The following is a 14,700-nucleotide window of genomic DNA, read 5'->3' as shown; positions in this document are numbered from 1 at the left end:
AATTGTGATGCATGGATAATTCCCAAGAACACATTCGGGATGAGTGGGAAAGTTGCATTCTACACAATAATAGATCAAATGCTTTTGGTCTCTTTCTTCTTCGCAAATTAAACAATATTGTTCTCTAGAATCGTCTTTAACAGCATAGGTGAGCTTGACAAGATGTATATCATATTTATGCTTCACTACTAGTAGAAGATTTGCACATCTAATTCCTAATATGAAATCGCAACTGATGCATAGGAATACATACTTCTCGTTGTCCTCTGGACAAGCTTTGCATTTTCTCATCTTTGAATCTAGAGAAAGGTAAAAGAGATGCTTATGACCTTCATGTTTGAGCGTTTTCGGAATTGTACCGCATTGAATGTCAAAGAATGCAAAGCAAGCTAAATTTAGGACAATTGTAGGTGAAGCCACAATGATGACGAGAACAAATATCACAAAAGAACACACCACTCTTGGTAAGTGCCCGTCGGAGGAGTGTGAGCATGTAAAAGTCACTAAGTGGGTGTTGCTCAATCCTTGTGGGAAGTTTAGTACATTGAGTGTGGATAAAGAAGTTGCATTGCACACAACTGTAGAAAGGGGCTGAAATTATTAATTCCATACACCCCTCACAAAGCTTACCTTCCTTGACCTCATCATCATAAAGGATTAACTCATGTTGATGGCTAAAATGTTTGATCTCCCTAGCGTGCCTCTATTTGATTGAAGGCCTTACTCAAATGAGTTGCAGACACCGACTCACTAGTTGTAAGCAAATTCTTGTAAATACCCATCAAATCTGTTAGGCATTTTGCGTGAAAAATATATCTACATTGTTGACAACAGTAAGTTGCATAATCTTTATTGACTTTGTTACTGCAGATTCCACAGAACATGTCGTCGTTCTTATTGATTTCATGAAGAGAATATAGGAGGTTGAGGAAGTGATTATATATGAGGAGATCTCTCTCTCACACACACTCTGTATCTCTTACAAGTACTTAAAGCACATAACCGATGGAAAGGGAGAGAAAGAGGTAATTAAGTGATGAGAATTGAGATAACTGCGATGAAGATGAAAGGGGGTACCTACCGTTAGGCATTAATATTTATTTATTATATTTGCTACAACCCTAGTGGGTCCGAGCTGTTTGGTATTATTCTATTTTCAGGAGACAATTTAGTGAGATTGATTGATGAATAATAAATTGGTAAAAGGTGTAGGAGGAGGCAATGAAATTGAAAAAAGTTGGACCCACACACACCGAAGAAAGAAAAGAAAGATATATATATATATATATATATATATATATATATATATATTGTTGTAATTAATAAATCGAAGCAAAGAGACAAGCAAAGGTTGGCTTGGCTTGGGTTGCATTCATCGAATATATGATATGTTATGAGTAATTTCTCTTGTGTCACTTTAAAAATAAACTAATTTCTAAAATTAACATTTGATCAAAATTATTGTTAGGGGTGGCTATCAATTTTGGGGATGGATCGGTGGTGGCTCAGTCACCCTTAGAATTACCCCTAATTTTGTTTGTAATATATATATTTTTTTTGTTTTTTAATTATATTTTTTTTCTACTTTTTCATTAATTTTCTCAATCACCATCTAAACATAATCTCAATTTTTTTTTTTCACCTCGATATTCACAATCAAAAAAGAAGAAGAAGTTATATTTAGTATAAAAAAAAACTATACTCTCAAACGAGCCTTAAGTTAGTGCTAAGTCTAATTAATCTATCAGATAATAGCTAGAGAAGTATGAAACTCTTCCCCATAATTATAGTTGCAGGTGGCAAAAGAGTGTTTGGTACCAAAGTTGCAGTTAATTACCATCTTCAGCTCAAGACCATGAAGATGAAGAAATGCTACAATAGTTAATAAAAGGGAATTAATCACTCACACTTATCACATCTTTTTAATGTGGAATTCAAGCCTTTTTTACACTCACAAGTGTATACTCAATAGTCTTCCCCTCACGTGTGTCCATTCACATTGCTACATTTCAATAGTCTTCCCCTCACGTGTGTCTATCCACATTGCTACATTCCTCCTCGAACAGAAGCTTTTTATCACTTATGTGCTATGTAAGTTTTTTCACGCCATGCACTTTTGTTTCTACTCCAAAGACTCTCATTTGTGCCCTTGCCATGAACCTTTCTACATTTACGAGTCTACGCTCAACACAATCGAAGGGGTTTATGTTTGAAAAAAAAAAAACAGAAGAAAAGTCAGCGAGAGAGAGAGGGAGATGGTTTGAAATTCATTAAAAGATGGTTCTTGATCTGCAGTCAAATATTGAAATATATATCCACAAGCTTTCTCCAACCAACTCCCTCAAATAACCTGCTCTGAATCTTTGGAAAAAAAAAAGGGCTAGAAAACTTAAAACAAACACCATAATCTTAAGGTGATATACATATACAAACCCTCATTTAAAGTTGGCTTAGGCAACACTGAAAGAACTAGCAGCGCTCTCCACAAACTTTCTTGCTCCCTTAAACCACCTCTTGTCTCCTGCTTGGGCTTTGCAAATATAAAGCTTGCCATCTTTAACAGAGGCTGTAATTAGTTGGTGCTTGCCACCTTCATCTCCATCAGCAGTCCTTGTCAGCACAGACACGAAGTAATACTGTTTCCCACCCACCACAGGCTTTCCACTCTCCAATATGTTTGCAGTTGCCACTGCGTCAGGGTCAAACCCACCCTGACCAATCCCATTTCACATTTCGTTAGGATAATGGTTTTTGTAAGGAAAAAAAAAAGAAGAAAAAGTTACTTGGGGAAGATATCTAAATATGAGAAAATGTTTTGATGTGTGTTTAAAGGGTTTAAAAGTACGTTTAACACTCAAAAAATCCGTTTGAAGAAAAAAGTATCTATTTGGTAAAAAAATTTAAAACCGCTTTTAAGGGTTTAAAAATCTAAAAAATTGTCAAAAATTTTGACAAAAGCTTTATTTTGAAGTTTTTGCCAAAAAAACGTCTTTTGACTTAAAAGCTCTATTTTTCAAATACAATTCTAAAGAGGCTCTTAGTAGTCTGTTATACCACTGTTATACGAGTAAGATGACGTGCTAGTGAAAATCAACCATTGATTTTTTTCCTTTTACAAACCCTTATTGATCCAAATACAGATTTTCATTGTCATGTCATCTCAGTTGTATGATATTGGTATAGCAGTCTACTACATAACATTACTAAAAAAAATATAAGAATTGTTAGCTATTTAGTAGACTATTGTGCGACTACCATACGTACAACTGCCAAAAATCAGCTCTGGAATTAGTACTTATAAAAAAAATAAAAATGAAGTACTAATTTTTAGTGTTACGTTATTCCAGTTGTATGAAAGCATATAAAAGTCTACTAAATAGCTGTGTTAAACAAGCAAGCGTAAAATGCTTAGTTATGGCAGTACCTCAGAAGCAGTTTTGCCAGCGTAGGTTTGTTTCCCGAGCAAAAAGTCCACCTACAAGGCTCCAGAGAAGAGCTTATTTGTTAGGTAACATTTCTTGCCAACATCTCTGCAAAAATGCTGAAGTTTAAAGGAAAGAAAAGTTGTACCTGGGAGAGGAACTCCTCAGGAGAACCATAATCGGTGATTGATTTCTTGTCAGTGGGGATGATTATGACTGAGACGTTGCTGTTGGAGTCGAAGTTGTCTTCATACCTGAGAACCTGCCCTGGGAATTCTCTTTCTTTGCTGGGGTTCCACTTTGCCGGGATCGACAGCTTGAATCCATCTCCATCATATGGCAAGAAGTCTGTGTTTGATTTTGGCTTTCCGAATACATTGGCTGCAATTAACCATGAATATATGTTAGTTGTTGCAGACAGTTTGATCTCTTTCATTCTTCAAAAAATGAAATTAGTAATTCAATGATTGAATTTATTCTCTTTTCTATCCGCTTAAACTTTTGGGATCGAATCCTGATTCTCACAATTTATTTCTCATTTCAATTAAATATTTTACGTGTTAAACCAAATTTAGTGTAGAAAAGTTTGAGGAGTAATACATGTTAAACTATCGGTTATCCTAAAAGCTTAAGGTTATAAGAAGAAATAAATTTAATTACTTAATCATTGCTTTAACATTCTCCTCACATGTGGGCTCAAAATTTCTTTTTAATAATTAAGGCTTAATACGTGAAATATTTAATTTAAATGGGATGAATTGAAAAAATCAAGGTTCGATCCAGGACCTTTTTGGCTCGGATTATACTACTAAATTTAATTACTTAATCATTACTTTAACAATATTACAAGAATAATTAGAGTTCTTCTTGAGTCCTCCAAAATGTGATATTGTTTTTAAAATTACCGGTAAATCAAAATTCAATAATCATGGTCTCAAATTTAATTTCTTATTTCAAACACTCCTCCTAGCAGCTTCTATCATTTGGGGTGGGGGAGAAAAGCAAGGGGGGAAGAAAATAAATACCATTGGCAATAAATTGCTTTTTGATATATATATATATATATATATATATATATATGCTTTATGGGTAGACAGAAAGCATAGATTAAAGAAAGAAAGAAAAATTACCAGCTTCACCGTAGGCTGCATCAGCAGGTGAAACCTTGGAGCCAATGGCTGCAGCACCAATGAGCACAGTCAGAGCCAACCGGCGAGAGACGGCGTTGGCACCATCTTCATGGACTTCCTGCTTCTGTGCCCGGCAGACTAGTTGGGCGGTCTTGATGTTGGCCACCTGGCGCTGTGATGAGGATCTAGTGGCTGTGGTGAGTGCATGGTGGTGCAAGAAACATGCAGTGGAGGCCATTTTTCCCTCGCTCACTCTTGCAAATTCTTGGTGAATTAGCAGTAGTATAGAATGTAGGGTTGTGTGGTGGGTGATGTGATGAGCTAGCTGGGGAAATGGATTAGATCAATGTCGGTTTGTGATGTGTGAATGAAAATGGCTGCTTATGGATATTGGATTGGGGAAGTGGATGATGAGAAGATTGGATTTTTGATCTTGGATAAGGTTGTACAGGCTTTAATTGGTGCCACCTGGCTCCTACGTGGCTCCCATTTCAGGTACCCCTGCATGATTAAAACCATTGCAAAATTGCACTGTTGTGGGACCGGCCAGTAACACTCTAAAGGCTGAACACGTCCATGTTAAGGCTTCTAATTGTTGAGGCGATACACAAACTCGAGACAAATTTAATGGTAAAATTATATATTCTTATACTCATATTTCGATACGATCTAAACCCAACAAGAACTTAACACAAAATTAGCATGTTAGAGTTAAAATGTTTAACTGGTTTAATTAAATGGGTCGAATTATGGTTTACCTATATTATCTTATATCTATATCTCGACACGATTTAAACACCACAAATTACCAGTTTAGTTGAAGTATTACTATTAAGATCAATGAAATTTAACTACAACCTCAGCGCTTAGATAAATCCCAGCATAGAAGATTGTTTGGGTAACTTTGAACGGCAAACCCGCTACAGAGGTTCTAAAAACAAGGACACGACTCCAAGGGATTGTACTAGACAAAAATTTGCTACAAACTGGTTTGTAACTAATTCATACAAACTCATCTAATAAACTGACATGTGTCATATTACTATTAAAGAAACATGTACTTCTCACATGTTAAGGGACACATGTCACTTTATTAGATGAGTTTATATGACTTGGCTACAAACCAGTTTGTAGAAAATTTTTGTCTATACCATAGTTGATGCTTTTGTAGTTTTATATATATTTGTTAATTATTTCCAAAACGGAAAGGAATAATAGTTATCTTTTTTTTTTTTTTTTTTGAAATAAACTTACTAAATTCTCATTCCAGAAAAATCAAAGTGAGGGGATTTGTAGTCCCTCTCAATAATATCACATATATAGCTGCGAGTATCACCCACCCAAGTCCTATCTATGAAAGCGTTAGCTGCCAATTTTGCCAACGTATGAGTTGGCATGTTCGTTGTACGCTTCACATGTTGACACCTCCGGCTTGGTATAGTCTGTAACACCATCCTTATATCCTCAATTATGTGTCCAAAGTTACTCTAATTCCTCTCAGATGAATTTACTCCTTGCACAATAGCCTGCGCATCTCCTCCTAAGATAATATACGACAGACCCAATTCCTTGCAAAACTTCACTGCATACAAAGAAGCTAAAGCTTCACATGGAGTTGATCAATACATCCACTTCGTGCGACTGTGCAAGCCGCAACAAACTTACCATCCGAATCACGTACCACCATTCCCATCCCAAATCTATCCATAGACCGATCCATCCCCACATCCCAGTAAAGAAAGAAGTGGAAATATATATATATAAAAAAAAAAATAAAAAAAAAAAGTGAACAAGCTTATTTGTTTGTATATTATTCTATATCTATTTATCATGTGCAAGGTAAAATATCATAGTCTAATACAGTCATATATCGATCAGTGCATGTAATGTAAGAGATTCTCATGATATCAGTAAATAATAGGACTCAATAAGGCAACATGTAACGACTCAGAAAAAAATGCTAGTTACATTTGCGCTATCACTCCAAAAAGACTAGTTAATTTTGAGTTTTTTTAATATTTATTATAAAGCTCAGTTTCATCTAATAATTATGCAATGTGAGACTTACACTACAAAAATTAATTTTTTTTTTGACTGGGGGTTTTTGACGTGTCAATGGTATTGACACGTCAAAAACCTCTCTTGACGCGTCGTTTTTGACGTTCATCGACCGTGAAAAGGGTAGGTGTCAAAAAACTGGGGTTTTTGACGTGTCTACAGTGACACGTCAAAAAAATTTTGACGCGTCGAAAATGGCACGTCAAAAAAATATTTTTGACGTGCCGAAATGACACGTCAAAACTTTTTTGACGTGTCAAAATCACACGTCAGAAAAGTTTTTGACGTGTCAAAATGACACGTCAGAAACGTTTTTGACGTGTCAAAATGACACGTCAAAAATATTTTTGACGTGTCAAAAATATTTGTGCGTGTCATTTTTACACGTCACAAATATTTGTGACGTGTCATTTTGACACGTCAAAAATATTTTTGACGTGCCATTTTGACACGTCAAAAACTTTTTGACGTGTCAATATGACACGTCAAAAAATTGTACGTGAGGTTTTTGACGTGTCAGACAGTTTGACACGTCAAATTTTTTTTTTTTTTTTTTTTTAAAATAATTCCAATAATCCAATTACAATTCCTGATATTTCAATTCTTGATAATTCCTGATATTTCAATTCCTGATATTTCCTGATATTTCAATTCCAATTACAATATTCAAATATTTGTAATCCGATATATAATCTACATCCAATATCCGTATCCAATAATCCACTTATATAATCCGTATCCAATATTCAATATCCAACATCCAACATATATCCAACATCCAATATATATCCAACACAACACAACCAATATATAACCAATATCCAACATCCAATATATATCCAACATCCAATATATATCCAACGTCCAATATCCAACACAACACAACCAATATATATCCAACGTCCAATATCCAACACAACACAACCAATATATATCCAACACAACACAACCAATATATATCCAACACAACACAACACAACCAATATGTATCCAACACAACACAACCAATATATATCCAACACAACACAACACAACCAATATATATCAAACACAACACAACCAATATATATCCAACACAACCAATATATATCCAACACAACACAACCAATATATATCCAACACAACACAACACAACACAACCAATATATATCCAACACAACACAACCAATATATATCCAACACAACACAACCAATATATATCCAACATCCAATATATATATCATTAAACAAAATTCAATATCCAATCCACTTACATAATCCACAATCCAATCTATAATACACATCCATAATATAATCCACCTACATAATCCACAATCCAATACATAATACACATTCATAATACAATCCACCTACATAATCCATAATCCACAATCCATCTACATAATCCATAATCTACCATATATATAATCGACATATATAATCTACCATCTATAATCCAATCTAATCCAATCCATAATCAATTTCCAATAATATATATATCCAACACAACTTCATTAAACAAGATAATATATCCAATATATATATCCAACACAACACAACCTCATTAGACAAAATTCAATTTCCAATATATATATCCAACACAATACAACACAACTTCATTAAACCAAATTCTATTTCCAATATATATATCCAACACAACACAACTTAATTAAACAAAATTCTATTTCCAATATATATATATCCAACACAACACAACTTCATTAAACAAAATTCAATATCCAATATATATATCCAAGACAACACAACTTCATTAAACAAAATTCTATATCCAATATATATATCCAACACAACACAACTTCATTAATAATATGTATCCAATATCCAACAAACAAAATTTCAACACACATACTACATTTCAACACAACACATAACAAAACATATATATAAATGAAAAAACGTTCTAACACAAGGCAAAACAAATATACAATAAAACATTTCTGGAGTATCTACTAGAAATTAGTTTCAATTAGTCTCAACAAGCATATAGTGAGATCTAACAATATACAAAACAACAAACAGTGTTGACCAGCCCTATGGCGCTCTACTCAACACAATCATCCTCCAACTCTTAATTTGCATTGCTTGCGAATTAATTGTGAACCAATAATAATCAATACAAAAATTAGAAATTATTATATAATACGATGCAAATATACGTAAGTTTTAAAATGGACCGCTGTAACTAGGGGTTTGTAACAGTTATTCTAACAGTGAACAATTGTTAGAAAAACAAAATAAAATATAGAATTACCTCTCGGGGGCGCAGACCCAGACGTCGACCCGAACATTGCCTCGAGCTGGCGGAAACGAGCCTAAAAAATGTCATCTTTCTCTGCTATCTGGGCTTTTTGTGCTTCAATCTGCCTCGCCATCTCATCCATTGCACTTTTTTGTGCTGCCCGCTCCTCTTCAAGTTCTCTGATTCTATCTGTCATCTGTGAGAACGAGGAGCTCCAAGAATTTTGAGACCGTGTCTAGGACGGTGTATAGTATGAATGTATGCTGCCCCGCACCGGCAGCACATTCGGACCCAGCTGGTGGACCCTACCAGCATACTCCGGCTTATTTCCATGCGCCTGAGCATACGCGTCATTAGGTGTCCACCATACCGTCCCTTCCGTCACGGTATCAGTATTTGCCGGGTCAGTGGCCGCCAATTCCTGCATCCTCTCCTGTACATTAAAAAACAAGTTAGTATCTCGTATAAGGAACGTTAATCATAAATAATTTATCAAAATATATATGCTTGAGTACTTACACATCTTTCTCTGACCACGTCATTCGGATAGCCACCTTCCTTGTATGTGTGAGTCTTGATGTAACTTTCCGCTCGAGTTGGAGGAGTGCCCCCCGCGTCTACGGTCTGCATACAAAAAAAAAATAAGACGTGTTTTTGACTTAAACAACCGATTATATATATATATATATATATATATATATATATATATATATATATATATATATATATATATAAGTACCTCTTGATGTGCCACTCTAGCATAGCTCATCGACCCAGTGCAGTGAGGCGTGTTGTTTTTTGCTTGCAATTCTTTCATCTTGGCAGCATACTCCTACATGTATATAAGTCAAAAAATGTCAGGTCTAACCCAATTAGAATTAATGAAACTAAACATCTACAATTAATTCCACTAAGTCTTAAAACACTCCTGACGTACCTGATTTTTCGGGTCGCACCATCTCGCCAACAAGACATTCAAGTCCACTGGGTCGTATCTCCTAACGGCATCTTCACCCATTCTCGCCTTCACTGAGTCTGGAGTATCGCCCGCTTGAATTTTTAATGATTTTTTTACAGAGTGTCTCCAACTCTTCAGCTTTGTGCCCATATCTTTGAAGGCGTCCCTTTTAATCGCCTCAATATTGTACTCAGGCGGCATGTAGAACTGAGTCTGCATATATAAATCGAACAAATTAGGCGTATAATTGCACACTTTAATGTTTAAAATATTGAAATACATATGCTAAAATATGAAGAAAAATGTAACCATACCATAAGGGTGTCCCATATATCTTCCTTCGCACGAGGATGTACATGCTCCCATTCATCCCGGAGCTTAACATAAGTCCCTGCCCTTATGATGTTCCCGGCCTCCCTTCTGAATTTCATCCCGCTAAATCCTACGGGCTGCCATGCTTTATTGTACTCGCAGACGATTTTTTGGCCAAGGGGGACCGCCCACTTCTTGTTCGATGGTGGGATGTCCACCACCTGAAATTGGGTGCTCCCGTCTCCCCTGGTACCTAACACATTAATAATTGCCAATTATATTTATTTGAAATTTAATACTAACTACATAAATTTTATACATATTCAAAATGAGTTTTTTAAACATATATACTTACTTATTGTCCGGAGTTGTCGAACGCTCAACACTTCTGGAGGATCATCGTCCTCCAAGTCACCTGAGCCATCATCCGCATGCTCCCCATAATATTGTGTCTCACTGTCATCTGGCTGCAATGGCTCACTGTATGGGATGCCCGTGTTCAACTCGGGGGGAAACATCCTCTGTACCTCACCATGTGCACATACACCCAGCTCGCTCATGGTGGGATATGGAGTACCAAGATCATATGGAACCGGCTGAGACCCTTCCCCATGCTCAGGGAGTAATGGTCTATACCCCTGGTCGTCTATCTGTGGGGACCGTCGTCGTCTACCCTTCCCCCGCGTACTCATGTCAACCTGCAAAACACATAATATTATACTCAATTAATTATGTATATAATAGATAAAAAAGTCACCAATATAACCAATCAATGTAGAAAGAAATAACATTAAATACGTCAAAATAAATGTGAACGATATAATATTATTAAAGTTTTAAATTTTTTTAAATCACATACGGATCTAAGTCTTGTCGGATGTAGTCAATGTCATCCTGGGGATCCACTTCATTACCGCTGGTCAATAGGAGCGGCTCACACTCGTGGTAGCTGACACTTTCATCATCAGAACCTTCACCTTGTCCAACGTCGTATACGTTCCTAGGTTTAGTTCTTACAACACAAGCCCAATCAGGGTCCCTTTCATCTTGGACGTAAAAGACTTGGTCAACTTGTGACGTTAGCACATACGGCTCATCAGTAATTTCCTGGCCCCGGTGGACAAGGTTTTTGAAGCTGACAAGCAGTATGCCATACTCGTCAACTTTGTACCCCCTATCCCTCGTGTTATCCGCCCAATCGCACTTGAACAAAACATACCTAGTCCTGTCGAAGTACTCCACCTCAATTATTTCCGTCAACTTCCCATAGTACATTTCACCATCAACTATTGGCACGCACACCCCGCTATTCTGGGTCCTTTTTCCAGCATCGCATGCAATAGTGCGAAACAGCTTTCCATTAATCACATATCTGTTATATCTAGTCGCTGTGGCCTTCGGCCCTCTACAATGCATTACCAGTTTGTCACCTAATTCCTTCCTTTGTCGATCGTCCAATCGATCGACCTGTAAGCACATACGTAAAATTTGACCATAAGAAATTTTTTTTAGTTGTTATGAATCAATAAGTAAATATAAGGAGCAGGTAACAGTTAAACGTCACGGTATTCTTACGTAGTCACGGTACCAATCGGAGAATAACGCATGATGTTGGGTTTCAAACTGATCCTCCGTCGTTCGCCCCCTACTGCATGAACGCCTAAGTGTATCCATGTGCACCCTACAATACAACGTTTCAATTATATTATAATTCACAACTAAGGGTTCAAGGTCATATTGAACTTGTATACACTACTAACACGACTTACGTCCGTAGTTGAAGGAACTCATCCGAGTTAAAAATAATGTATCGGTGAATTTGTGTCAATGTGACACGGTCGAGGATAACTCGTGTTCCCGCCCCCTTTGAACCATCTGGGTTTCTTACAGTCCTATTGTGAAATGTTGGTGCGTGGTCTAGATACCTTGAGCAGAACGCAACCAACTCCGTTGCTATGTAGCCCTCCGCAATGCATCCCTCAGGAGCCGCTTTATTGCGGACATTAGATTTGAACACCCCAAGACTTCTACATATGATCATAATTCATTCATTATAATTAGTGACGATTTAATATAAAATAAAAATTCATAAATATGAATATTAGTAAAGCTATTTTACCTCTCTGCCGGATACATCCACCTATATTGTACCGGTCCACCTAGTCGACATTCACGGACAAGATGCACGACCAAGTGAACCATCACAGTAAAAAAGCTTGGGGGAAAGACCCTTTCCATCTGGCACAAAGTAATATAAATGTCACCCTCTAATCGGTCCATATCATCTCGTGTCAATGACGTTGAACATATGCCCCTGAAGAATGCAGAAATTCCGACAAGTGGTCTTACCACGTTTCCTGGCAATGATCCACGCAATGCAATAGGGAGAAGTTGTTGCATAATTACGTGACTATCATGGCTTTTCAACCCGAATATCGTACAATCACTAAGTCGTACACATCGACAAATATTAGAGGCATATCCGTCCGGCACCCTTACATTTCGAAGCACTTTCAAAAACTAAGTTTTCTCTTCCTTAGACATCGTGTGACAAGCTGCGGGCATATATGTTTTACCATCCTCGCCTGTGTACGGATGAAGTGTATGTCTCAACCCCATTTCTTGCAAGTCTGTGCGGGCTTGGATGTTGTCCTTTGTTTTCTTTGGAATGTCTAGTATTGTACCAAGAATGTTGTCCATCACATTTTTCTCAATGTGCATGACATCAAGATTGTGCCGTAATAGATTATCTTTCCAATACGGCAACCTAAAGAAAACACTTTTCTTCTTCCACAACACGTTAGGAGTATCGCCTTCTCTTTCTGTCGCCCCACTCTTCTTCCGTTTCTTGTCTTTTTTCTTCTTATCCGCCCTTGCCTTACCGGCATTCTCATCTCCATATGCCATATCTTGCAATTGGCTAAGAATTTCATCTCCACTTGGCACATCTGGGGCACATTCAAATTCTTGTTTGCCGTCAAATGTTGTTCTATTTCTCCTCCACGGATGATCAATAGGCAAGTATCGCCTGTGCCCCATATAACAAAATTTCCTGCCGTGTTTTAACCGCCTGGATCTCGTCGAGTACATACAGCAGGGACATGCCTTCTCACCCCTGTTAGGCCACCCAGACAAATCTGCGTATGCCGGGAAGTCATTAATTGTCCACATCAACTGGGCTCGTAGCACAAAATTCTTTTTTTTGGACACGTCAAATGTGCGTATACCTACAGTCCATAATTCTTATAACTCCTCAATTAAGGGTTGTAGGTAGACATCTAGATCCATTCCAGGTGACTTTGGGCCCGGGATTATCAGCGATAGTATAAATGAAGTTTGTTTCATGCACGTCCAAGGAGGCAAGTTGTACGGTACAAGCATTACAGGCCAAGTGCTGTGGGATGTGCTCATGTTTCCGAATGGATTAAATCCATCCGAGGTTAGTCCGAGCCTGACGTTCCTGCTGTCCGCCGAGAAGTCTGGATGCAAATTATCAAACGCCCTCCACGCTTCACCATCGGCCGGATGCCTCAATACACCGTCCTTAGTCCGGCCTTCTGCATGCCACCTCATGTAAGGAGCAGTGTGCTCTGACATAAACAATCTCTGTAGTCATGGTATAAGTGGAAACCACCGCAACACCTTCACCGGGCGTTTCTTACTCGATGATATGGGTTGCCCATCCTCATCCAACTGAATTTCATCCTTCCACTTAGATACTCCACAAACAGCACATGTATCCAAATCCTTATTGTTCTTCCAAAATATCATACAATTATTAGGACACGCCGGTATCTTCTCATACCCGAGGCCCATGTCCCTTAGAAACTTTTTTGCCTCATATGTATTAACCGGCAAAGCTTCATCACTAGGAGGCAACAACTGATTGATGAACTCAAGAAAAGATGAAAATATTGTGTTACTAAGTCCGCCAACACACTTTAAATTGTACAAATGTACAGTAGCACTAAGCTTGCTATGTTTGGTCCCATCATGAAGTGGCTTCTCTGCCTTCTTAAGCAAGTTACTGTACTTTACTCTGTCACTGTCGTCGGCTTCTTCATTCACAATTTTTTCATTCCCCTGCACCGCAACTTCAGGCTCACAATTGTCTTCCATGACATCGTGCATGCCGAATAGATCACGCAACATTGACCGCATGTTTTCACCCTGTGCTGCGCCTAAACCCTGATCCGTGTTCGTGGTAGACGACGTAGAGACTGCAACAGGATCCCGAACAGGCCTCTCCCCGTGATAATACCAGGTTCTGTATGCAATCATTATTCCCTTACCCCTTGTCAAATGGTCAAATACCAAATCCGGCGGGTGGCGCTGCTTATTACGACACACCTTACAGGGGCAGTGAATTTTTCCATCAGGGATTGTGCAGTTCCTAACTGCAAAGTCCACGAATGATCTACACCCGTCTCTGTATTCCCTCGTACCCCTAGACTGTGTCATCCAACTCTTGTCCATTGCTTTAGCTACTTGGACCCTAACTGAATAAAATAAATCTAAGTTAGTTACTTAGATGTTCTTTTATTTTTTGTGGTTCTTTAACTACATCGTTTCAAATTTTTT

At 37.6% G+C, this 14,700-nt stretch overlaps 2 protein-coding genes across 2 annotated transcripts; both read right to left on the bottom strand.

Moving 5' to 3' along the window:
• Positions 1-2,243: 2,243 nt before the first annotated feature.
• Positions 2,244-4,924, bottom strand: PSBP-1 (photosystem II subunit P-1). The gene is made up of 4 exons (XM_059593884.2): positions 4,553-4,924; positions 3,571-3,803; positions 3,425-3,475; positions 2,244-2,711 (listed from the first exon to the last, which is right to left on the bottom strand). Exons 1-4 carry the CDS (start codon positions 4,788-4,790, stop codon positions 2,451-2,453), a joined length of 783 nt encoding a protein of 260 aa, XP_059449867.1. The 5' UTR covers positions 4,791-4,924; the 3' UTR covers positions 2,244-2,450.
• A 5,073-nt stretch (positions 4,925-9,997) lies between these two features.
• Positions 9,998-14,400, bottom strand: LOC148585870 (uncharacterized). The gene is made up of 6 exons (XM_088516799.1): positions 14,276-14,400; positions 11,889-12,011; positions 11,695-11,800; positions 10,975-11,586; positions 10,475-10,817; positions 9,998-10,020 (listed from the first exon to the last, which is right to left on the bottom strand). Exons 1-6 carry the CDS (start codon positions 14,398-14,400, stop codon positions 9,998-10,000), a joined length of 1,332 nt encoding a protein of 443 aa, XP_088372925.1.
• Positions 14,401-14,700: the final 300 nt, after the last annotated feature.

Source organism: Corylus avellana, chromosome 5 (assembly GCF_965113065.1).
Source record: "Corylus avellana chromosome 5, dhCorAvel1.hap1.2, whole genome shotgun sequence".
Taxonomy (NCBI): Eukaryota; Viridiplantae; Streptophyta; class Magnoliopsida; order Fagales; family Betulaceae; genus Corylus; species Corylus avellana.
This window is presented reverse-complemented; position numbering and strand designations above follow the sequence as displayed.